The sequence below is a fragment of the Dendrobates tinctorius genome, unplaced genomic scaffold (genome assembly GCF_039654945.1).
Source record: "Dendrobates tinctorius isolate UK_male_01 unplaced genomic scaffold, ASM3965494v1 ptg000051l, whole genome shotgun sequence".
Taxonomy (NCBI): domain Eukaryota; kingdom Metazoa; phylum Chordata; class Amphibia; order Anura; family Dendrobatidae; genus Dendrobates; species Dendrobates tinctorius.
In genome coordinates, this window is record NW_027361719.1 from 15,040,481 (window position 1) to 15,067,479 (window position 26,999).

General features: G+C 46.8%; 1 protein-coding gene across 3 annotated transcripts in view; it reads left to right on the top strand.

Moving 5' to 3' along the window:
* Positions 1 to 26,999, top strand: part of ARHGAP9 (Rho GTPase activating protein 9) — a 217,399-nt gene that overhangs the window by 34,826 nt on the left and 155,574 nt on the right. For all 3 annotated transcript variants that reach the window (XM_073576826.1, XM_073576825.1, XM_073576827.1), the window contains exons 2-3: positions 12,493 to 12,800; positions 15,000 to 15,256. In XM_073576826.1, coding sequence (XP_073432927.1) covers positions 12,493 to 12,800; positions 15,000 to 15,256 — 565 coding nt within the window. The remainder of the gene's footprint in view (positions 1 to 12,492; positions 12,801 to 14,999; positions 15,257 to 26,999) is intronic.

Consider the following 26,999-nt stretch of genomic DNA (forward strand, 5'->3'; position numbering starts at 1 on the left):
TGAGGCCATAACTCTAGAACGCTTCAACGGATCCTGCTGATTCTGACATTGTTTTCTCATGACATATTGTACTTCAGGATAGTGGTAAAATTTCTTAGATATGAACTGCGCTTATATGTTAAAAAAATCGAAATTTGGCAAAAATTTTGAACATTTTGCAATTTTCAAACTTTTAATTTTTATGCCCTTAAATCAGAGAGTGATATCGCACAAAATAGTTAATAAATAACATTTCCCACATGTCTACTTTACATCTGCACAATTTTGGAAACATGATTTTTTTTTTTTTAGGAAGTTATAAGGGTTAAAAGTTGACCAGCGATTTCTCATTTTTACAACAAAATTTACAACACCATTTTTTTTAGGGACCACCTCACGTTTGAAGTGAGTTTGGGGGGTCAATATGACAGAAAATACCCAAAAGTGACACCATTCTAAAAACTGCACCTCTCAATGTACTCAAAACCACATTCAAGAAGTTTATTAACCCTTCAGGTGCTTCACATGAATGAATGGAATGTGGAAGGAAAAAATAAACATTTAACTTTTTTTCACAAACATTTTACTTCAGAACCATTTTTTTTATTTTCACAAGTGTAAAAACAGAAAATGAACCACAAAATTTTTTTGTGCAATTTCTCCCAAATACGCCGATACCCCGTATGTGGGGCTAAACCACTGTTTGAGCACACGGCAGAGCTCAGAAAGGAAGGAGTGCCGTTTGACTTTTTCAATGCAGAATTGGCTGGAATTGAGATAGGACGCCATGTCGCATTTGGAGAGCCCCTAATGTGCCTAAACAGTGGAAACCCCCACAAGTGACCCCATTTTGGAAACTAGACCCCTTAAAGAACTTATCTAGATTCGTCGTGAGCACTTTGAACCCCCAAGTGCTTCACAGAAGTTTATAACGTAGAGCCATGAAAATAAAAAATCATTTTTGTTCCACAAACATGATCTTTTAGCCCCCAATTTTTTATTTTCACAAGGGTAACAGGAGAAATTGGACCCCAAAAGTTGTTGTCCAATTTGTCCTGAGTACACTGGTACCCCATATGTGGAAGAAAACTACTGTTTGGGCACACAGGGGGGCTCGGAAGGGAAGTAGTGACGTTTTGGAATGCAGACTTTGATGGAATGGTCTGTGGGTGTCATGTCGCGTTTGCAGAGCCCCTGATGTGCCTAAACAGTGGAAATCCTCCACAAGTGACCCCTTTTTGGAAACTAGACCCCCCCAAGGAACTTATCTAGATGTGTGGTGAGCACTTTGAACCCCCAAGTGTTTCACTAAAGTTTATAATGTAGAGCCGTGAAAATAAAAAAATCATTTTTTTTCCACAAAAATGATCTTTTAGCTCCCAATTTTTATTTTCATAAGGGTAACAGGAGAAATTGGACCCTAAGAGTTGTTGTCCAATTTGTCCTGAGTACGCTGGTACCCCACATGTGGGGGGGGACCACTGTTTGGGCACACGGTGGGGCTCGGAAGGGAAGTAGTGACGTTCTGGAATCAGACTTTGATGGAATGGTCTGCGGGCGTCATATTGCATTTACAGAGCCCCTGATGTGCCTAAACAGTGGAAATCCTCCACAAGTGACCCCTTTTTGTAAACTAGACCCCCCCAAGGAACTTATCTAGATGTGTGGTGAGCACTTTGAACCCCCAAGTGTTTCACTAAAGTTTATAATGTAGAGCCGTGAAAATAAAAAAATCATTTTTTTTCCACAAAAATGATCTTTTAGCTCCCAATTTTTATTTTCACAAGGGTAACAGGAGAAATTGGACCCTAAGAGTTGTTGTCCAATTTGTCCTGAGTACGCTGGTACCCCACATGTGGGGGGGGACCACTGTTTGGGCACACGGTGGGGCTCGGAAGGGAAGTAGTGACGTTCTGGAATGCAGACTTTCATGGAATGGTCTGCGGGCGTCATATTGCATTTACAGAGCCCCTGATGTACCTAAACAGTGGAAACCCCCAATTCGAATTCCAACCCTAACCCCAACACACCCCTAACTCTAGCCCTAACCCTAGCCCTAACCCTAGCCCTAACCCTAGACCTAGCCCTAGCCTGCCTACCTGCTTTTTTTTTCTTTACTTTTTTTTTTATTTTTGTGTTTTTTATTTTTTGTATTTTTGACTCATAGTAACGCCACTTCTCCTCTGATCTCACACTGGCAGATGATCAGAGGAGAAGCAGCGTTACTATGTCACAAGATCGCTGCCCGGCACATAGTAACGCCACTTCTCCGCTGATCTCACACTGACAGATGAGCAGAGGTGAAGCAGCGTTACTGTGTGACAAGATCGCTGCCTGACACAGCTGTGCCAGGCAGCGATCAGCTGTGCCAGGCAGCGATCTAGTCACACTGTAACGCTGCTTCACCTCTGCTCATCTGTCAGCATGAGCTCAGAGGAGAAGTCGCGTTATAATGAGGGAGATCGCCGGGAAACAAGCAGCTTTCCCAGCGAGCTCTCTCATTGGCTGCTGTGACGCGATGTCATCAGGACCTGAACCAATCAGGTCTCGATGACGTCGGGGGTCCCAGCATGCATTGTGCACCGGGATCCCCGCGTTATAAGGTATGAGGGGGTCCCGGGGGGCACAAAACCGCCGACAGTAGATAAACGTCGGCGCTGCACAAAGCCCAGCAAGCGCCAACGTTTATCTACTGTGGGCGGTCGCGAAGAGGTTAAGGGCCCGTTACACATAGTGATATCGCTAGCAATATCGCTGTAACGTCACTGGTTTTGTGACGTAGCAGTGTTATTGCTAGCGATATCACTACATGTGACACTTACCTCCGACCGGCTCCCCCACAATGATCGCTGATCGCGCGAGAACGTCCTGGACCGTTTCTCGTCGGGCGATTCCTGCTGAGCTTCCTGTGGCGCCGACGAGCGACGCGTGGATGCGGGCGGGAGGACGCAGGATCGGCTTGTCTGACAGGTAAGTAGCGACCCCCGACCCCAGCGATGTCACTGGTGAGATCTGCCTGTGTGGCAGCTCACTAGCAACCACTTAGCGATGCACCAGCAATCCATATGGTTGTCGGGATCGCTTGTGCATCACTACGTGTAACAGTACCCTTAGTTTGCCTAGACTGGTCAACTGTACTGCCCCTAATTTTGGACAAAAACAGGTATTCATATTAGACATGAACATGTTCTAACCCAACCAAACCTACACCGGATGCACCGTGGGATGGATTCAAACCCCAAGGGGTACACGTTGCGGATTGTGCTGCGGATTTTTCCATGCGGACCTGCGGTTTATCTGTGGATTAGCCTGCGGTTTTGCCCTGCGGTTTGACACCTGTACAATGATATATATCTTTTTACTGCAGTGTGGAATATAACAGCTATTCCATAGAGGAATCCAGTACAGAAACCTACAAAGTGTGCTTGTACATGGCAAGTTTACAATTTTTTTTTTAAACACAATTTGCGCATATTGCAGCACAAAAAAAAAAAAATTACACACACAAACAAGCATGTCTAAATCACGGGCATTTTTTTTTCTTTCTTTTTTTTTTTGGGGGGGGGGGGGGGTTGGAGAGATGGCATCCCAATAATCAAAACAATACCCAGAGAAAAGCATATAATCAAACTGTTTTAAGCCATTTCCAAAGCCACTGTGTTTTTTAAACCTTGGCCAGTGTTTTCAGTTAAAAAAAAGGCAACAAGTCACTACATGTAATGGATTTGTCACTGTTTCAAGTTTTCAGCACTCAGACCGAAGTGTGCGGCTACATGTATTTCTATGCAGCCGCACGCTCCCGTCCGAGTGCCGGTGGCAGTGCCAGGTTTTCATGCGAGAGACTCGCACAAGAATCGTGGAGTCTCTCCCAAGTGAGTATGAGCCCTAAACTGTAAGCTTTTGTGCTCCCTCTAGTGGTCACCTCGAGAAGTCAGCAGAGGATTTGGAGATCTGTATGAGATCCAACTGCTATAAGGATACATTAGCACCTTAGTGCAAAATGACATACATCACTGATGGGGTTGCCATGTTGAGAGAGCTCAGGAGCTACTGTTAACCATTTAAATGTTACTGTTAGTTTCTGACATCAGTGTTTAAATGTACCAATGGTTGCATGCACCAGCTCCCAGTGGTACCCGTGGAATATAAAGACAGTAGGGGGGATGCTGAAGACCCACTGTTCCTGCTATATTAGTACTACTATAGTATTATTACTCTATTCTACAATAGTGTTGTTTTGCAGCATATACAACATGGTGGCTCAGTGGTTAGCAATGCAGCGCTGGAGTCCTGGGGTCAAGACCCACCAAGGTCAATATCTGCAAGGAGTTTGTATGTTCTCTCCGTGTTGGCGTGGGTTTCCTCCAGGTTCTCTGGTTTCCTCCTACATCCCAAGGACATACTGATAGGGAATTTAGATTGTGAGCCCCATTGGAGACAGCGATGACAATATGTGCAAACTGTAAAGTGCTGCGCAATATGTTGGTGCTATATAAAGATTATTATTATAGTATAACCCAGGGGTGCACAACATTTTTTAGCCCACGGGCCAGATTGACGTACCAAACCATTCCCAAGAGCAATATTTTTAAAGGGATACTTATTAGTGATGAGCGAGTATACTCGTTACTCAAGATCTCCCGGGCATGCTCGGGTGATCTCCGAGTATTTGGATGTACTCGGAGATTTAGTTTCTGTCGCCTCAGCTGAATGATTTGCGGCTGCTAACCAGCCTGAATACATGTGGGGATTGCCTGTTTGTTAGGAAATCCCCAGATGTATTCAGGCTGTCTAGCAGCCGCAAATAATGCAACTACGGCGACAGAAACTAAATCTCTGAGCACATCCAAATACTCGGAGATCACCCGAGCATGCTCGGGAAATCTCGACTAATGAGTATACTCACTCATCAATAATACTTATATGAATACATCACTGGAACCATCATCAGTATATTAATACATCATTAGAACCACATTTTCAGTATTTGATGAGGATTTGGAGAGTTTCTGCTCCAAAAAAAATAGTATAAACACACTCTAACTTAAACTGAGCTTTTGCATCAGTAACTCACCAAATTTTTCTCATAATCTGAAATCTGTAAGTTTTTAGGATTTTTGAATTTTAACACAGCCATAAAGCACATTATGGATTGCTACATGTGTACAAGAGCAGAACCACCATCAGCACATGTATGCATCACCAGAACCACGATCAGTACATGAAAGCAGCATCAGAACCACCATCAGTACATGAAAGAAGCATCAGAGCGTCTCTTTGCAGACTTCCCTCTTCTCAGTCTTCAGCAGCACTTCCCAACACAGTGCTTTTAGAAATAAAATTATTTTTATACTGCCTCATAAATATAAATAACTCCTATTCTGTGCTCCTGATTAAATAATTGCCCCACACTGCTTCTTTTACAAAATATCCCTCTCACACTACCTTCTCCATAGTATCCCCCTTCAAACTACCTGTAACGTCTGCCTGAGGCTACAGGTTCAAAATGGCTGCCTCGAACAGACGTGGCACAATCCACTCTGGCAGGCTCCAGAGAAATCCCAATACCCTTTAACCCCTGTACAGGGATTTGGTTTTACAATAGGACTCAGTGGAATGTTACCATGGAAGAGCAGCCGTCAGGAAGTACGAATAGTCACCAAGCAGGGTCAGAGCCAAGAGGTCATGTCAAGGACAAAATCAGGATCCGTAAGAATAATCAGAAACATACCGGGGTCGAAACAGGAATATGCTAAAACAAACAGGAGCAGAAGATGCACAAGTAGCCAGGGAAACATTAAACAACATGTGGCAGCTTCCAGCAACAAGCTAGAAGCATTAGTAGGCTGTGGTGCTCTCCAATGAGCTGGATCAGAGAGCTTATAACTTCAGCTGGAATTGCACACACTCATACTGCCAGACTGGACTGCACTGCAGGTTCCAGCCACTCTAATCTTAGTGGCTCGACAGAGTATGTCACCCAGAGCTTCTGGTTCTGACATTTCTATCAACAGTACTGCCTGCAAAGTGAATACAGTGGTGCCTGGATACAGAAGCAGAAGTCGCAGGAGCAGGTTCTGGTGGAGATGTAGGGAAGGTGACCTGACGGACGGACGGACTAGTCAGAGTGAAGAAAGATAGGTTTGCACAGTGTAGGTAGGAGTCAGTGATTACAGTGGGGAAACAACTAGGAAAGTGTAGTGGACGTGCAGTACCTTGGGATGACCATTAGATGGCAGGGTGGAGTGTGAGCAAAGGACTCTACAGCAGCTTAGGGCTTTAGAAACCGTTGGTCATGGGGGGCGTGGTGACAGTTAGAGTGACAGTTTCAAGGAACCGGGGGAGTTATAAATACTGAGGGAGGGTTCCAGAAAGTTCCAGTCCCCAGGGGGAGCTCAAGTGACAGGAGGACTACGACAGTCTGTGCACTCTGAGGAGAATCCAGACCAGGGGGACTGAGGAGAGAGGACGTCAGGGGGGTGGTCCTGACAGGAAAGGACCGCAGTTGAGACGAGGTACTGGGTGTAAGACACCGTATGTGACACGATGACTGAGCAGTAGAAGCGCTGTTGGTTAATGGGCCTAAGGCGGCCACAGTGACGGAACTGTCAGGAGCGTCGACAGTAAAGGAGGGGACGGTGTGTGCAGACACGTCTCCAGTGTACGGTGTGAGAAGCGGCTCTGGAAACGGAGGGCCGCGAGGTGTGCCGTCAGTCGGACGGCAAGTGAAGAAATAAACTTGGACCTGTTGCACCCAGAATCTGCCTCCATCATGTCTCTGTTGTCATCTCTGCGCGGTATAAAAGTAGGACCACCCCCCCCAGCTCGGCACCCCACCACCGACACTACATTTGGCGTAGTCGGCAGGATAGACGCCGCTAATACATCATCTTCTGCGGCAGGCCTACCTCAAAGACTGGAAAAGGACTTGGACTACTCTGTTTGGATTACAATTACCTGTGGATTACAAATGACCTACCTGTGGAATACAAATGGGAAGCAGTATGTGCCTGGAGATCGACGCTTCCATATATTGGACCCTGACAGGAGGGTGGAGAGGCCTGCCGACACCTCACCTCACAGAGGGAGTGGCACAGAAGAAAAACTTGGCTGCGGCTGTCTGATGCCATTCGAGTGCTGCCCAACGGACGGTATGAGACTCTGCAGGTGTCGGGGCATCGGCCGCCTAGAGTGGCAGTGGCGGCAGGGGATGGAGCTGTGCCAGAAGTCGCCCTCAGAGCCACGGGAGAGCAGCGGGATGCTGAGCTGGGGAGCGGAGCCTGAGCGGAGTCAGCGAGAACGGCCGCCACCAATACCAGCAGAGGACTTCTCAGCGGAGCCCCCGAGTTTGGGGGAAAGACCCGCGGGACAGTGGAGCGAGGGACGGAGGCTGCGGGTGAAGCCGCGTATTGATGTGATGGAGGCCGCAGCGCCGGGGAAGGTGAGAGTACCCCCGGCACCACCAGTGCCTCCGCCAGCGGCCCTCATCATTCCGCCGCAGCACGCTGCCCCCTGCGCACCGGAAGGCCTGGGTACATCGGGCCCAGTGGTGTATGCAGAGTTGTGCGAGGCCCCTGCTCAAGTCCCTGAGGTACCCCGCCTGGAGCCGCCAGTGCGGAAGTCATCCAAAGAAGACGCTGCTGCGTTCCCCCTGCTGATAGCAGCTGCGTCGTTGGAACCGGCCGTTACTCCGGCTCCATTGGAAGTAGTGGATGCGGCCTGTCCTGAGGCCGCGGTTATGCCGCTGCTGAAGTCGACTGCGGCCGACTTAGTGGGCCTTGTGATTCCAGCCTCCAAGGACCCGGTTGTCCCCATTTGCCACCTGGCCCCAGCGGCTGTTGAGCCGCAAAAATCATCGGCCGCCTCTGATCCACGTCCTTCCTCGGTTAAGTCCCGCCCACCGGACTCCAGGGCTCATGCCGGACCCTCTGTTTGGGTTGCAGGAGTTATAGAGAAGAAGAGGGCCAGGGGGCAGGAAGTCTGGAGCCTGCTCCATGAGAGGGGAGAGGCTGGCATGGCGGCTGCACGACCCCCGGGACGGCTCGTTTATACTATCTTGCAGAAAGGGACACTTCTTGCATCCTGGGAGCTCCACGGTTGTGGGGTCCCATACTACTGACCACCGAAAGGAGGATTGAACTGTCAGGAGTTCGTTGCACCGTTGTGCAGGTCAAAAGGACAGTTCGCGGTCAGCTTTTAAAAAAAAAAGAAATGTTTATCTGTGATTTTTGTCTGTTTTTCTATGTTCCTCTTACAGGATAGTTTGTGTTTACTTGTTAGACTGACAGAGCGGGGATACTTAGAAGAGAGGGAGTGTCCATGTCCAAGGAAGGGGGGAGAAAGAAGACATGCAATGTTATGTTGTTATATGTTGGTTTTAAAATGAGCAAAAGAAAACGGAAAAAAAAATTATAAAAAAATGGGGTACTTGTGCTATTATAAAGTTGTATGATGTATAATATGCAAAGTAAAATGCAACAGGTCCGGGTAAGGGAAGGTCTGCGGGACCAAAGGAAAGTGTGAGATCCGGTAGGGATCTAAGAGTTGAGGAGGTCTGGGAGACCGGGACGCCGACCATGACATGTAATTGAAAGAAGGAAAATGAGTTGGAAGACGTGAGAAAGACAGCCGTCCTAGGTCAGGTCCCCAACACCACGGACACCCCTGAAGAAGGAAAGGCAGGCGCCGGCAATGATCTGGTAGGTGAGTGGCCTCGATCATGGCGTACCGGATAGTGAAAGGTAACAGTAGGGGAGAGTAGGGGAAAGATACACGCCGTAGAGAGAATACGGGTGTACCTTGCCCAATTTGAAAGATGTTGTCATGTGGCGTGCGCGCTGGTGAGTAGCAGTAGGCTGCTCAGAGCATAGTGCTCCCAGTATGGTTCGGCCCCCGCAGATAGTGGGTTTGGCTCAACTTCTGGTCCGACAACAGAATGTAGGTGTAGATTCAGAACGACGAAGGCAGGGATGACGATTGTCGAGGACGACAATGGACAAAGGAAGGGGGAGTGTAGGGAAGGTGACCTGACGGACGGACGGACTAGTCAGAGTGAAGAAAGATAGGTTTGCACAGTGTAGGTAGGAGTCAGTGATTACAGTGGGGAAACAACTAGGAAAGTGTAGTGGACGTGCAGTACCTTGGGATGACCATTAGATGGCAGGGTGGAGTGTGAGCAAAGGACTCTACAGCAGCTTAGGGCTTTAGAAACCGTTGGTCATGGGGGGCGTGGTGACAGTTAGAGTGACAGTTTCAAGGAACCGGGGGAGTTATAAATACTGAGGGAGGGTTCCAGAAAGTTCCAGTCCCCAGGGGGAGCTCAAGTGACAGGAGGACTACGACAGTCTGTGCACTCTGAGGAGAATCCAGACCAGGGGGACTGAGGAGAGAGGACGTCAGGGGGGTGGTCCTGACAGGAAAGGACCGCAGTTGAGACGAGGTACTGGGTGTAAGACACCGTATGTGACACGATGACTGAGCAGTAGAAGCGCTGTTGGTTAATGGGCCTAAGGCGGCCACAGTGACGGAACTGTCAGGAGCGTCGACAGTAAAGGAGGGGACGGTGTGTGCAGACACGTCTCCAGTGTACGGTGTGAGAAGCGGCTCTGGAAACGGAGGGCCGCGAGGTGTGCCGTCAGTCGGACGGCAAGTGAAGAAATAAACTTGGACCTGTTGCACCCAGAATCTGCCTCCATCGTGTCTCTGTTGTCATCTCTGCGCGGTATAAAAGTAGGACCACCCCCCCCAGCTCGGCACCCCACCACCGACACTACAGAGATGTGACGCTACCCCTCTCCATAATGTCCCCAAATGTACTGTTCATCTCTATATTGCTTCCCCCACACTGGCCTTCTTCATAATCCCCGACACACTGACCCTCTCTGTAATGTTCTCCCTACATTGTCCCCCTCAGTAATGTCCCCCACATACTGCCTATCTCTGTAATGTCCACCACACACTGCCTTTCTCCTTATCACCTCCCCCACACTGCCCCTCTCCATAATATCTCTCCAAACTGCCCCTCTCCATAATATCTCCCCACACTGCTCCTTTCCATAATATCTCCCCCACACAGCCCTTCTCCATAATATCCCCCCTGCACAGCATCTCTCCATACTGTTACCTCACACTACCACTCTTCATAATGTCCTCCCACACATTGCAATCACCATAATGTCCCGCCCAAACTGCACCTTTCCATAATATTTCCCCCACACAGCCTGTCTTCATAAAGTCCATCCACCGTACACTATAATATGCCCCCATTAATAACCCCCAATTACCCCATAATATCCCCCATTGCCCTATAATGTCCCCATTTCTCAATAATTCCCCTCACTGACCCATAATATTCCCCATTGCTCCATAATATCTCCCATCGCCGCATAATGTCCCTCATAATATCCTCCATAGGGTCCTCCATTGCCCTATAATGTCCCCCATGTCTCTATGATTCCCCTCATTGCCCCATACTGCCTCCCACCACCCCATAATGTCCCCCATAATATCCTCCATAGGGTCCCCCATTGCCCCATAATGTTCCCCGTATTGGCCACCATAGCTCCATAATGTCCCATGGAAAATAACAGCAAGGACAAAACAAGCACCTTTTATCTTTGGCATGGAGTGCTTAAGTCTGTGATGACATCAGTAGTGTGCTAACCTCATCACGTCGATGCACGTTGGGAGCGAGGGCTGGCAAGCACCACGCTGCTCCTGTCCCCGCGAGACAGTTTTCAAATGTATTCGTATCTGAAAGCTCAATCATTGGAAAAATAAAAATGTTACAGCTCTCTGAAACTAGAAAATGTTATCAGTGCAAGTTTAGTATTACCAAAATCATACTGACGTGGAGAACCATATTTCCAGGTCATTGTTACTGCACGATGAGCACAGTAAAAAAAAAGTCCTCCACCAAGATGGCGCCGCCCGCGCATGCGACGCCGACCTGACAGTGTGTGTAGGTTACTATGCACAATCCTGCTGACAGGTTCACTTTAAATCCCCCATTGGTCAAATCTACTCGGTGAACAAAGGATTGTGTGTTCTACTCCTCTTAAATACCTTGATGTCTCATGGAGGGCACAGTTGGGCTTTCCCCCATACAGATTAAATTGTGGGCAGATCTAGCTCCAATGAATTGGTTACCCTTTTATACATATGTTTCTTTTCAAATAATTTATTAATTTTTAATTCATAAGGGAAAGAAGGGGTAACAAGGGATAAGGGAAAGGAAATGAAATAAAAAATAGAGAACTCCACATTGATACAGAAATAGATACAAAATACAGTCCAGACTTAATGCATAAAATAATACTTTTTCCAGAGTGAGAACAAGTTTACATAAAGATAGAATTCCAGACAGCCCATTTGAGATGATATTTAGACAAGCCATTGTTATTGAGAGTAATTCTTTCCTCCATTTGGCTATGCAATCGTAAATTGTCAACAACGGTGGAAAAAGGTGGTGCATCAGATTTCCTCCACCAAAGAGCTATTATGTTTTTAACCGTAATAAACAAGTGTAACAGCACATATTTTATTGAAGCATCCACCTGTTCCATGTCCATTGATAACAGTACCATCTGGGGCGTAACAATAATGTTAACTGGTGATAGATTTGCCACATGAGCTTTAACCTCTAACCATAACAATTTTAGCTTAGGACAAGTCCAAAAAATATGATAAAGGTTCCCTGGTAAATGGCAATCCCTCCAACATAAAGAAGAAGCATCCTGACTTATATGGGCTAATCTCTCTGGGGTATAGTACCATCTGACTAATACCTTGTAATAAGTTTCCATCAAGGCCATGGATGCAGTAGATCTATATGAGTGATCTATAGCATATTCCCATTGCTCTAGACTAAAAGTCATTCTTAAGTCCGCCTCCCACCGTTCCATATAGGTATGTTTGGAGAAAGTAATGTCTCCATTGAGTCGAGAGTAAATGTTTCTAAGAGACCATTTAGTCCTAGAGTTAATGTTACCAAGCAAAGAGACTACGACATCTAGATTCAAAGACTTTTTGCGCAATAATTTATGGAGAATATCTTTTAAAATCTGATAAGACATAAACTCATCAGAGGGTATATGAAACTTTTCCTTTATCTCGGAAAATGAAATGACCTGAGAACCATCCCATATATCCCCTATTTTTGTTACTTTCCGATCAGACCAGACACTGGGCAGAGAGAATTGGCATATATCAGCTTGCAATTTAAAAGGAAAATTTTTGAAGGAGGAAGTTCTATCTTCTTTTCTTTTTAATTTAGAGAATTTCAACCATATTCCTAAGATAGCATCCAGAATTGGGTGCGTATGATTTCTGTTCTTAGTCTCTAAAAGAAAACTAAAGAAAGTATCCTGCAGAGGCTTATAATTATTACCTGCAAGCTCCAGATCTAACACCCTTTTATACATATGTTTCAACCCACAAATGATAAACCCACTTTACGTTTCTATCTATCAATAGTTCCGTCTTTTTGAATGGTCTTCTATCAATTCTTGTTAGGTTTCCTGAGATGTTCTCTGGACTTTGGACCCTGGACGGCCGCAGCTGGAAAAGGTCTCACCCTGCAACAAAGCCAGCGATCTTGAGAGTTGTCAGCAGCTATATGTTCAAGGTCGCTGATGGAAGCATCATCTGTCTGGAAGAAGGGGATATCCTTCTGCTTCTGAACAAGATTGATAAAGATTGGTGGCAGGTCAGAAAAATCGGCGATTGTGAGAAAAGCAAGCCGTTCAATGTGCCCACCTCTTACATCAATAAGCTGATCACTCACCGAAACCTGGGACACCAAAGCAAAACGGAACATATAGGTAATATATCTGTTACATATCATATATGCAGTTATTACTTACTGATGCACAGAAGAATTTTATTACATAATGGTATCAACTATTGATAAGTTTCTTAGTCGTCAGGAAACATAGAAGTGGACATTTCTGGCAAATGAATATAGCGCTATTCCATAATATAACTTATTGTGAATTGTGACTTTAGATAATAAAGTGAGAAGCATTGACGTTTCTACACACACAAGCAGTATCTCCTGTGCCAAAGTGCAGCCTGCATTCTTCTAATGGATTCGCAGTGCAGATCTGAATGACAGACTGTCTTCTGCTTAAAAAATTGTGGTGCAATAACTAAAGATTTTAGTTAGGCCTTACTTTGTGCCTTTTTTTAATCTATGTGATGGTCTGCTTTTTAACCATTTGCATTCTGTTTGTCCATTTTACTATCTGTGTGTTATCCACTTTTCATGTTCAATAAAACAAAAAAGAAAGAAGGCCCAAGGGGTGGTATGCCAGTCATCATCTGGCAAATCCATAAAAAAAAACCAGCCATCCACAATTTGTTGGTTGTCTGTCTTTTTTCGCTTATACATTTACTTGCATGGGTGAGTTTGGTCTGAAAAATCAGACTACAGTTAATAGCACCTTTTTTATTTAGACCAAAAAAAGAAACAGATGTAAAAAGTCCTATTAAATCTCTATATATAAAGCTGAGTGTATGTATGTGTGTGTGCATCAAGCAATGCCCACTCCACATAGCCCTGACCACTCCACATAGCCATAGTCACTCCACACGCAAAGCCCCGTCCACACGGCCCACGTTGTTAGTGCACACGGGCGGAGACACATTCAGCTCAAAAGCCACCCTGCAAAACTCACTTCAGAGTATCAGTGCGAGCCAGGCACAGGACACATCTAGCTCCGTCATGTCTAGAATGGAGTTGCTCCTGTGAGGCATGATGTCAAGGGAAAGGGAGGAGCCTCATGGATTACACCGCTATACTCATAACAGGAAGTTACTGTGCACGTGTGAGGTGAAAATGAGAGGAGTGAGGGGAAAATAGTGGAGAAAGGGAAAATAGTGGAGTGAGGTGAAAATGAAGAGGTGTAAGTGGACAATGAGAGAAGTGAGGGGAAAATAGTGGAGTGATCAGAAAATGGCAGGTGTGAGGTCAAAATAACAGGTGTAAGGGGGGAAAATGAGAGATGTGAGGGGGAAAATGAGAGGCGTGATGAGAAAATGAGAGAAGTGAGGTGCTGCTGCAGTATGAGGCTGTGTATAGAGAAGAGTGAGGCGCTGCAGGTGGAGACTGTGTATAAGGCCATATTCACACGTTCAGTATTTGGTCAGTATTATACCTCCGTATTTATAAGCCAAAACCATGAGTGGGAGAAAAATGCCAAAGTGGTGACGTGTTTCTAATATACTTTTCCTATGATTGTTTTACTCCAAGTTTTAGCTTACAAATACTGAGGTAAAAATACTGACCAAATAACGTGTGAACGAGGTCTAAAAGAGAAAAATGTGGTGCTGCAGAAGAAGTAGGCTGTGTATACGATACACTTTATTGCAATTAGTGCAATTTCTCTCGGGATCAAGTGTTTCCAATAGTATATGGAAGAGGAGTGTGAGGTGCTGCCGGAGGAGGCGACTATTAAGGAGAAAAGCTGAGCTGCAGAATAATGCTGTGTATAAATGAGGAGCGTGAGGTGCAGGAGTAGGCTGTGTAAAAGGAAGGAGCATGAGATGCAGGCGGAATAAGGCCACTTAACTACAGGACCCTGAACAAGCATTATTCTATCCAATAGAGTTCCTCAACTACTTGGAACCACAAGGTCGCGCCTTCCATCTTCTAGCGATGACGTTCTCCTCCTTGCTTCCCGTCGAGGCTCCGGTGCAGGCATACTGCTCTACAGCAGGTTGCATTATTTACTGGGTTGCTTGGTGCAATTTTGCTACCATCCTTGTTTTCTTTGCTGTAGATGTAGCAGTGCCCAGAATGCTGAGCTGTGTATAACCCTACCCACACCTTTGACTTCCTTTTTTTGTATATTGTGCTTTGTGAGCAAGCTGCCAATTAGTGGTTATCTCAGATCAGATGAGGCAGTAGAGGTGACCACAGGATGTCATCATGGCTGTGCAGATAAATGTATCTTGAGTGTTGTTCATGTTGTGTTGGTGGTCTGTGCGATCAACTAATGGTTTCCCTTTTTCTGTGACAGCAAGCAAAATATTTCATAGATCGCAGGACAACCTGCTCTCTCCCCAATTCTCCCCTGCAAAGATGGAAGGACAAAGTGGTAGTAACCAAAATAGCAAGGACTCTCCACAAAAGGATCCAAAGGTGCAGGTACTAAAGGGCAGCTTGACAAGAACACATAAAAAGAGTGCCAGCTTCTCTCTCAGTTCCTCTTGGCACGGACAGTTCCCTAAAAGTGAAAGGCAGAAAACCACGTTCCAGAAGTGCATGTCAGAAAAGGTAGGTTGACTTGTATAATAAAGCACTAGTAGTATATATGACATACAATATAATTCCCCAATAGGGTATTTGAAAAAAAATATTTATATATTATATTTTTTTAAACCAGGCTTTGTCTTTTAAGGGCATTTTAAATCTTTTTAGATATTATATTTTTTGGGAGAAAGTCCCTTTAATTATTTTAAGTATTTAAAGAAGTTGTCCACAACTGTACAATCCCTTTTTGATAGCTTCACTGAGCAAAATAACACTTCCTACTTGTCTCCCACACTGGTGCAATATCAATATTTTGTGGAATAACCATGATTTTTAATAACAGCTTTCATGCGTCTTGGCATACTTTCCACCAGTCTTTCACACTGCTTCTGGCTCAAAAATTTAAAGGGAATCTGTCATCCTTTTTTGACTATCAGCTGCCGGCATTGACATCAGGGGCTTATCTACAGCATTTTGTAATGCTGTAGATAAGCCCCCAATGAAACCTGAAAGATAAGAAAAAAGAGTCATATTATACTCACTGGAGGGGGCGGTCCAGTCCGATGGGTGTTGACCGGTCCGATGGGTGTTGCGGTCCGGTCCGACGCCTCCCATCTTCATATGATGCCGTCCTCTTCTTCCCTTCCTGTAGTGGCTCTGGCGCAGGCGCACTGCTCTGCCCTGTTGAGGGCAGAGCAGAGTCCTGCAGTGCGCAGGCGTCGGGAGAGGTCTGGCGCCTGCGCACTGCAGTATTCTGCTCTGCCCTCAACAGGGCAAAGCAGTGCACCTGCGATGGAGCCACTACAAGAAGGGAAGAAGAGGACGGCATCGTATGAAGATGGGAGGCGTTGGACCAGACCGCGACACCCATCGGACCGGACCTCCCCCTCCGGTGAGTATAATCTAACGTGTTTTTCTTATCTTTCAGGTTGCATCAGGGGCTTATCTACAGCATTACAGAATGCTGTAGATAAGTCCCTGATGTCAATGCCGGCAACTGATAGTCAAAAAAAAGGGTAACAGATTCCCTTTAAGCAGTTCTTTGTTTGATGGCTTGAGACTATCCATCATCCTCTTAATTACATTCCAGAGGTTTTCAGTGGGGTTCAGGTCTGGAGAATGGGCTGCCCATGACAGGGTTTTGATGTGGTGGTCTCTTAATTTTTGCCAGAGCTGTATATATAATACATATATATATTTAAATATATGTAGCTTTTTCACCATAAAAGGAGGGGGCCGAGACACATTTCTTGCACAGGGGCCCCAAGCTGTCAGTGTCCGCTGCCCCTGGGCTGTGCTGTGTGCCTTTAATTAAATGTGCGCACCGCCGTCACTCTGTACCTGGCTCCTCCTAACTCCTCCTTTCTAGTCCTGCACTGCTCCTGACTGAACTCTCTGGCTGGATTTGCATAAGGATGCCACGCTTCCTGGCTGATGTAGCTTTCCATCCAGAGAGAGCAGTGTATGCTGGGCCCAGCCGGAAGTAGTTGCACATATGAGGGCGGCTGCCGGCTGTTGGAGGCGGAGCGTGAGGAGCTGAGGCTGTGTGGAGACGCTAGACGGTGAGCTGGGCCCGGCGATGAATTTTTTTTTTGGAGTGCCCAATTCAGACTTTTGCTATGGGGCCCCATGATTTCTTTGTACGCCCCTGCCTCCAATCTATTCTAAACTCTGCTGCCCGACTAATCCACCTGTCTTCCCGCTATTCCCCTGCCTCTCCCCTCTGTCAATCCTTGCACTGGCTCCCCATTTCCCAAAGACTCCAGTTCAAAACCCTAACATGGCATACAAAGCCATCCACAACCTGTGTCCTCCATATATCTGTGACCTCGTCTCCCAGTACTTCCCTGCACGCGCCCTCCAATCCTCACAAGATCTCCTTCTCTACTCCCCTCTTATGTCCTCTCCCCACAATTGCATACAAGATATATCCTGCGCATCACTCCTACTCTGGAACTCTACCACAACATATCAGACACTCACAAACCATGGAAACCTTCAAAAAGACCCTGAAGACCTACCTCTTCCAACAAGCCTACAACCTGCAGTAACCAGCAATCAAACAAACCATTACATGACCAGCTCTACCCTAGTCTACTGTATCCTCAGCCATCTCTTGTAGATTGTAAGCACTCATGGGCAGGGTACTCTCTCCTTCTGTACCAGTCGTGGCTTGTATTGTTTAAGATTACTGTACTTGCTTTTATTATGTATACCGCTCCTCACATGTAAAGCGCCATGGAATAAATGGCGCTATAATAATAAATAATAATATCTACAGGGTCTACAGGGTGAGCGCCGGTGCTGGGACTGCCACACAGAACGGGATCCTTTCTAGTGCCACCAGGAATGTGAGCTCCAAAAATTGACAAGCATAGTAGCTTGACAATTTAGTGAAATCCTGGTGGAGTGGGATGGGTGTCCATTGCTGTACCCCACGTTTATGTGAATTTTTTTTGCATATCCTGTGGAGACATTAAATACATATGTTTCACATGAGATGAATGTTTTGTACCATATTCTTTATCATAAAATAGAGTGTTAGAAAACAGTAGCAGACATGTCAGTGTATATGATACTATAAAGACTTCTAGAAAAGGGGAATTTAGTGACAGATTTCTTTTCTGACTGTAAAACCCTCTATACATTCAGGAAAATTCATGTTCATGTCAACAATGTGAAATAAATACTTATAAATTGTCACCAAAAATGTCCATAACATCACAATCAGCTGTCCAGGACCCTGACTGACCATTGAGGTTGATTACAGTAGAAATCTATTTGAAAAGTAGACATAAATCTTTGCCATTCAATGTTTCCAACTCTCGGAAGAAGGGTAAGGGGAAAAAGGAATATGTATAAAATGGGAATATGTATAAAATACTGTACTTAGAATGGTGCTGTTACCTTCTTACCTTCCATATTTATGGACCATATATATTGATTAAAATTACAGGACAACGCGTTTCAACTCCTACACCCTGGAGTCTTGTTCAGGTCATTAAAAAATAATTAATATGAAAAGATCAGCCACACTTTCTTTTTATACATTCAACTTCCAAAGGATCAAATAGGGCGGAGTACTGGAGGAGCTCTAAAGTCCCACGCAGATAAATGAAAAAAACCCACCCTATACCAAAAGGACAAATCCTCCCAGGACATGTTTTCATTAATGCACTAATTTGCTTGTGTCTGTATATACACTGTGTATAAGGAACTACAATAAAAAATAACCAAAAAATAAAAAGCCAAAAAAAAAAAATATTTAAAAAAAATCCCCCCAAATTTTTATTTTTCCTTACTTTCACTCATTCCTTCTTTGTCTTTACTTTACTCTTTTTTTCTTTCTTTCCTTTTTCTCTCTCCTTTCAATTTCTCAAAAGCAATCTATACATATCAAATTTAATGTATGTGTGTGTGTGTATCACCAACCAATCACAAAGCATCTTTCATTTCACTGTGGATCATCAGCTCCTCCTCACTATGCTCCATTCCATTGGCCTCAAGGACACCGTTCTCTCCTGGTTCTCCTCCTATCTCTCTGACCGCTCCTTTACTGTATCTTTTGCTGGTTCCTCCTCCTCTCATCTTCCCCTTACTGTTGGAGTTCCTCAAGGATCAGTCCTAGGCCCCCTCCTCTTCTCTTTGTACACTGCCCCTATTGGTCAAACAATCAGTAGATTTGGTTTTCAGTACCATCTCTATGCTGATGACACCCAATTATACGCTTCTCCTGACATCACGCCAGTCTTTCTAGAAAACACCAGCGATTGTCTAAACGCTGTGTTTAACATCATGTCCTCACTATATCTGAAACTGTCAAAGACTGAACTCCTTGTGTTTCCTCCCGCTACTAATGTACCTATAACCGACATTGCCATTTCTGTGTGTCGTTCCAATATTACTCCCCATCAACATGCCCGCTGTCTTGGGGTCATACTTGACTCTGAGCTTTCCTTTGCCCCCCATATCCGATCACTGGCTTGCTCTTGTTATCTGCACCTCAAAACCATTTCTAGAATTCGACCTTCTCTTACTTTTGACTCCGCAAAAACTCTTACTGTATCTCTTATGCATTCTTGTCTCGACTATTGTTTCTCTTCTCTAATCGGTCTCCCTCTTACCATACTCTCCCCTCTCCAATCTGTCTTGAATGCTGCGGCCAGGATCATATTCCTCACCAATCGTTTCACCGATGCCTCTACCTTGTGCCAGTCGTTACACTGGCTACCCATCCACTCCAGAATTCAGTATAAACTTATTATCCTCACCCACAAAGCCCTCCATGGCTCAGCACCACCTTACATCTCCTCCCTTGTTTCAGTACACCACCCTACCTGCGCCCTCCGTTCTGCTGATGACCTGAGGTTAGCATCCTCAATAATCAGAACCTCCCACTGTACCACCTCTGCACAGTGGACCCCGGGCTGCGAACGCACCTACTATTATTTTATAATTTGGTGCATTCCGCTAGCCTTAACACTCTTACTGTTTCTCTTATTCATTCTCATCTTGACTATTGTAACTCTCTTCTAATCGGTCTCCCTCTTACCAAACTCTCCCCTCTCCAATCTGCCTTGAATGCTGCAGCCAGGATCATATTCCTCGCCAATTGTTACACCGATGCCTCTACCTTGTGCCAGTCATTACACTGGCTACCCTTCCACTCCAGAATTCAGTATAAACTTATTACCCTCACCCACAAAGCCCTCCATGGCTCATCACCACCCTACATCTCCTTCCTTGTTTCAGTACACCACCCTACCCGCGCCCTCCATTCTGCTGATGACCTGAGGTTAGCATCCTCAATAATCAGAACCTCCCACTCCCGTCTCCAAGACTTTACACGTGCTGCGCCAGTTCTTTGGAATGCACTTCTTAGGTCAATACGATTAGTCCCCAATCCCCACAATCCCCATTGTCTGCCCCCCAGAAAGGAGCAGAGAGCACATGACAGGAATGAATCCCCCCCTCCTGTGCCCATATACCCATCACACATCCTCCATCCCATAGGCAGATCTTCCCTCTGAGGGTATGTGCACATGCTGCGGATTGGGGTGCGGATTTGGCCGCGCAGATTTTGTAAAATCCGCAGGTAAATCTGCAGGTCAAAAGACCTGCGGTTTTAACTGCGGATTGCTCTGCGGTTTTGCCCTGCGGTTTTTCATCTCCACAATGGAGGAGATGGCAAACCGCAGCGGAATCCGCAGAAAGAATTGACTTGTCAATTCTTTCTGCTGTTTCAAAACCACAGGAAAACCGCGCGGAAAAATCCGCACCGTCTGCACTGCGGTTTTTTATTCCCATAGGGAATAATGGTACTGTACACCGCAGCAGCCAAATCCGCTGCAGAACCGCAGCAGAATCCGCAGCGTGTGCACACACCCTTAAAGGGATCATTGGTATAAAAGTCAGGGAAAATCCATCCAGCGCTTTGGTTTTGACCCCAGGGTCTCTTAAAGGGATCATTGGAATGGAAGATAGGGCAATTCCACTAAGCGCTCTGGTTCTGACCCCAGGCCTCTCTTAAAGGGATCTCCGGTATGGAAGTTAGGACCATTCCACTCAGCTCTGTGGTTCTGACCACAGGGTCTCTTAAAGGGATCATTGGTATGGAAGTTAGGGCAATTCCACTAAGCGCTCTGATTCTGACCCCAGGCCTCTCTTAAAGGGAACCCCGGTACAGAAGTGAGGGCAAATCCACTCTGCACCCTGATTCTGACCCCAGTCTTCTATTAAAGGGATTATTGGTATGTAAATCAGGGCAAATACATCCAGAGCTTTGGTTCTGACCCCAGGCCTCTCTTAAAGGGATCCTTGGTATGGAAGTCAGGGCAATTGCCTTCAAATGCTCTGGTACTGACCCCAGGCTCTCTTAAAGGGATCTCCTCCTGTATGGAAGTTAGGGCAAATCCCTCAGCTCTCTGAATCTGACCCCGGGATTCCATTAAAAAGATCATTGGTATGCAAGTCAGGGCAAATCCACTCAGAACTATGGTTCTGATCTCAGGCTCTCTTAAAGGGATCCCCGGTATGGAAGTTAGGGCAATTCCACTCAGCGCTCTGATTCTGACCCCAGGCCCCTCTTAAAGGGATCCCCGGTATGGAAGTGAGGGCAAATCCACTCTGCACTTTGGTACTGACCCCAGGCCTCTCTTAAAGGGATCTCCGGTATGGAAGTTAGGGTAAATACCTCAGCGCTCTGATTCTCACCCCGGGTTATGATATCTAAGCCAGTCACCGTCAGAGTAGTGAACGGCATGACTCTGCCCTCACAGATTGCCCACTAAACCGCTCCACTGATACTCTCGGTGTCTCCATCTCATCAGGAGACGATATCCCTCCTCGTCATGCCCGAGGGTATCGACCAGGTACTTCTAGGGGTTCCCTGGTTGCGGTACCACTCTCCCCATATAGAGTGGTTCTCGGGGAGAATTCTTGGTTGGAGTAAGTCATGTGAGGGTAGATGTCTGAAGGAGTGTGTCAAGGATGCCTCCACTGAGGACCCCGCAGATCTTTCCTCGCTCCCCAAACATTATCGACAGTATGCGGACGTGTTCTCCAAAAAGGCGGCGGAGACCCTTCCACCGCATTGCCCCTATGACTTTCCTATTGACCTCTTGCCGGGTGCGGATCCTCCCCGGGGTAGACTCGACCCCTTATCTCTCCCGGAGACAGAGGCCATGTCTCAGTACATCAGGGAGAATCTGGCAAGAGGCTTTAATAGGAAGTCAGTGTCACCTGCAGGGACCGGGTTTTTCTTTGTGCAGAAGAAGAACGGAGAACTACTTCCATGCATAGATTACAGGGGTCTTAACGCCATCATCGTTAAGAACAAGTACCCTTTGCCCCTGATATCTGAGCTATTTGATAGGCTGCGGGGAGTGAGGGTCTTCACTAAGCTGGATCTGCGGGGGTGCTTACAACCTGATTCGCATCCTTGAGGGAGACGAATGGCCTTTAACACCAGGGACGGGCATTATGAATACTTGGTGATGCCCTTCGGGCTCTGTAATGCTCCTGCCGTCTTCCAAGACTTTGTGAGTGACATCTTCCGGGATATGCTCACCACCTCGGTGGTAGTCTATCTGGATGATATCCTCATCTACTCTCCAGATATAGACTCCCACCGGAAGGATGTTTGCAAAGTCTTCGATCTCCTACGGGCAAACTCCCTATATGCCAAGTTGGAGAAGTGTGTGTTTGAGCAGGAGTCCTTTCCTTTCCTGGGCTATATCATCTCGGCCCAGGGGTTGGCCATGGATCTTGCCAAACTACAGGCTGTGATGGAATGGCAGGAGCCTCACTCCCTCGAAGCGGTGCAGCGCTTTATGGGATTTACTAACTACTGCCGCCAATTCATCCCGCACTTCTTGACTTTGGTAGCTCCCTTGGTTGCCCTCACCAAGAAGGGAGTGAATCCTAAATTGTGGTCAGAGGTTTCCAAGGCCTTCCTCTCCATCAAGTCCCACTTCACTAGCACTCCCATTTTACATCGCCCCAATGTGGATAAGCCATTTATTTTAGAGGTGGATGCCTCGTCCGTCGGTGCTGGAGCAGTTCTGTTCCAAAAGGATGCTCAAAGTCGGAAGCATCCGTGCTTCTTTTCCAAGACCTTCTCGCTGGCGGAGAGGAACTATTTAATTGGGAACAGGGAGTTGCTAGCCATGAAGTTGGCCTTTTCTGAATGGAGACACCTCCTGGAGGGGGCTCGCTATCCATTCCAAGTTTACGCTGACCACAAAAACTTGGTCTATCTCCAAATCGGCCAGCAGTTAAATTCTCGCCAAGCCCGATGGTCTTCTTCTCCCGGTTCCACTTCACCCTACACTTCCTTTCCAGTGAGAAGAATGTCCGGGCCGATGCGCTCTCTCGCTCTGTGGTGTCAGCAGAGGAGGAGGCGCCTCGGTTAATTGTACCATCTGAGAGCCTGAGGACAGTGGCTCCGGTTGCCCTTGAGTCTGTACCCCCGGGCAAGACTTTTGTCCCTGCCCGTTTGCATCCAGAGGTCCTCTCTTGGGCTCACGCATCCAGGGTGGCTGGACACTTTGGTACTAAGTGGACGGTTGAGCTTTTGGCGAGGACGTACTGGTGGCTGCATATGGCTCGTGACGTCAAACACTATATTCAGGCGTGTGTCTCCTGCACCAAGAATAAGCCTTCCCGGCAACGACCTGCAAGGTTACTTTACCCCTTGCGGTGGCGAACAGGCCCTGAGAGATGGTTGGCATGGATTTTGTGGTGGGTCTACCAAAGTCCAGTGGCAGCACAGTTATTTGGGTCGTCACTTGGCCTAGCAGTGTTGTTCATCAAACACGTTTTTCGGTTACATGGCATGCCAGACCGGGGTCCCCAGTTTGAATCTCGGTTCTGGAGAGAGCTCTGTCGATTGCTCAGAACTGAGCTGAATCTCTCCTCAGCCTATCATCCCGAGACGAACGGGTTGGTAGAGAGGGCCAACCAGACCGTGGCCACATATCTACGACATTTTGTCTCGGCCAGGTAGGATGACTGGGTATCCTTGTTGCCGTGGGCAGAGTTCGCCTTGAACAACACTGTGGCCAATTCCACCGGCCAGAACCCATTCTTCCTTAACTACGGCCAACATCCTCGTGTTGCTGTGCCCATGCCCGTGTCATCCATTGACTCTAGGGTGGCAGACTGGGCGGTGGAGGCACGTGATATTTGGGACTGCACCCAGGATGCTATTCGAACCTCTAAGGAGAGAATGAGGGTCTCCGCGGACGCACACCGGCGTCCTGCTCCCACCTTCTCCGCTGCTGACTTAGTGTGGCTCTCCGCCCGTAACATCAGGCTGCGAGTCGAGTCCACTAAGTTCGCTCCTTGTTACATTGGTCCCTTTAAGGTCCTCGAACAGATCAGCTCGATGGACTATCGTCTAGCCCTTCCACCACACTTGGCTATCTCTGACACCTTCCACGTGTCCCTCCTTAAACCTGTGCACATGTCCCGGTTCTCCGAGTCGTCTGCCGGGACATCAGACCTGTCTTCGGACGAGTTTGAGGTCAATGCCATTCTGGGATGCAGGGTAGTGCGTGGTAAAATGCTTTATTTGGTTGATTGGAAGGGTCATGGTCCAGGGGCTCGGACCTGGGAGCCAGTGGAGAACATCCACTGTTGTGAACTCATTTTCTGGTCTGCCTATGGTTTCTGGTGAGGGAACTGTTTGTCCTGACAGAGGAGTTGTGAGTTCTCTTTCCGGGCTCCCTCTGGTGGTGGCAGGAGGTAATGAAGCTGATCTAATTAACAGAGACCTGCCACCTGATAATGAGGATGACGATTGGACATCTGGAGTCTCAGACTGGATTTAAGACAGCCGACTCCCTATTCCCATGCTAGTGATTTTTTCCTGCCTCCTGAGGTCTTGGTTTCCAGCTCAGTTCCTGTCTTCGCAAGCTAAGTTTTCTCTGCTAATGTTCTCATTTGATTTGGTTTTGTCTATTCAGTTTTTGTGCGGTCAGCCAGCCCCGGCTGGGGCTGTGCTGAATTTCCACTCTTATGTTACTGTATGTTCCAGTTTGCTTTTTGTCCCTTATTAGATCAGCCTCTTTTTGCTCTGTTCTCAGAATATGTCAGAGTGCTGATATAGTGGGTGAAGTCTAGTGACTTCAGGGTTTTTTTTGTTATCAGAAGTGTTGGATATTTTTTGCAGGGTTTTTTGTCGTGATTGCAGACAGTATCTTTCCTTTCCTGTCCTTTCTAATTAGTGTGGGCCCCATCATTTGCTCAGCCTATTTACCTACCTGTGTTTGTGCTTTCATCTTGTTTCACTGTCAATACATGTGTGGGGGCTGTCTATTCCTTTGGGGTCTGCTCTGGGGCAGTTTATATTTCCCCTTTTCTTGATTTAGGCTTATTTAGTCCTCTGGCTGTGAAGAGGCGTCTAGAATCATCGTAGGTACACTCCACGGCTGCTGTTAGTTGTGTAATTATGATCAGGGGTCTGCAATCCGTGTAGTTACCAACCTCTCTGGTTTTCTGTGACTTAGCTTGGTGTTGTTTTCCTCCTCGGTGACCCAATCATAACAGAATCACCAGCCATACCACAGATTCTAAGGTACTCAAAAGCAGGAAAGAATTGTTAAAAAAAAAAGTGTCAGAATTTTTTTTTTTATATGTATTTTTTTCCTTTTTTTGCTGTTGAACCAAAGATCCCTACTCTTGATGTGTTTTTTTGGGATCGGTCTAAATTTTTGAATTTTAGGAATAATTGTAAATTATTTCTTGCTTTGAAGCCTAACTCATCGGGGAGCTCTGTGCAGCAAGTTAAAATTGTCATCTCCTTGCTGCGCGGTGATCCCCAGGATTGGGCTTTTTCTCTGACACCTGAAAATCCTATTCTGACTAATGTGGACACATTTTTTCAAGCCTTGGGGTTGTTGTATGATGAACCTAATGCTGTTGATCAAGCTGAGAAAACCCTGTTGGCATTGAACCAGGGTCAGGATTCTGCAGACTTATACTGTCAAAAATTCCGAAAGTGGGCGGTCCTTACTACACGGAATGATGGTGCATTGGCAGCTCTCTTTCGGAAGGGTTTATCAGAGACCGTAAAAGATGTTATGGTGGGATTTCCTGTTCCCTCTGGTCTTGATTATTCTATGTCATTCAAGTTGATCGGTGTTTATGTGGCGCCCCTGAGGCTCGGTCGCCACAGAGGTACTGCACCTCCTCCTGAGGTGTGGTACCCCACCATCCAGGTAAGTTGGAGGTTCCTGACCACGCTCCAACACCTGCATCCCACACAACACAGTAGTTTAGCAAAGCCACATTGCGGCTCCCTGCTTGGAGTGTAGCAGAGCACCTTTGGTGGCTCCCTGCTTGGAACTCTAAACGTGCTGGGAGGCAGGTGGAGTTAGAATACATAATAGAGTGGGAAGGTTTAGAATTTCAGTTAGTTCGAGGTCAGTTAGTCGGAGAGAGACACTCAGAGAGGAGTGAGGAAAGAAGATCCCTGGAAGAGGGATGGAGGAAGGAGGTGCTGCAGCAGATCTCAGTGACCTGGGTCTGCTGGCACGGGAAAGGAAAGAAGGAGAAAGACATTGAACCGAAACCTGATCTTCCATAAGAAGGAAAGACTAGTACGGAACGTAGGAGTAAAAGGGAACAGAGGACGTGGGTTAGAGGAAGAACCCTGCCTAGAAGTTCTAAGCGCAAGGCCGGGGCCCGGTCCCCGAGGTTGTATGGACACTAATGGTTCTACAGCAGACACCGGTGGAGTAGTGGGCTGTAAATGCACTACTCCCATCTAAGACTTGGGGGCACAACAGCAATATTGATAGTGAGCCGGGACTCAGGAGTGAGGAGTCCCCGAAGCAGGCTACAGCTGTCTGCTGTACAAGTAGAGTTCTTGGAAACATCTGTCAGGAGGCACTCCAGTGAAACTCAGTACTAGGAGTACTTCACACTTAAAGGCGCTATAAGAGGAGACATTCAGAAAGGCACATGTTGGCGGGGTGTTGGAAGGTAGCATTCCATCTAACCTGGAGGTTGATCGAGTCCCTGACCCGGAGGACGCAGCACGGAGGCACGCACCTGTGTGTACTACGGACTGTGAGTAAAGCTTTGGAACTACAAGCCCTGGTGTCCTCCATTTATTCTTGTGCCAACGCACCCAGAACCGCTACATCTGGGTACCAGCTCCAACACCGCCTGCGCCTCTCCTCTACCCCGACATCTACACTGCCCTGGGGCTACAGCTCCACCTGTGGGGAGCTTCACCATCTTGGCTGCAACACACCACCAG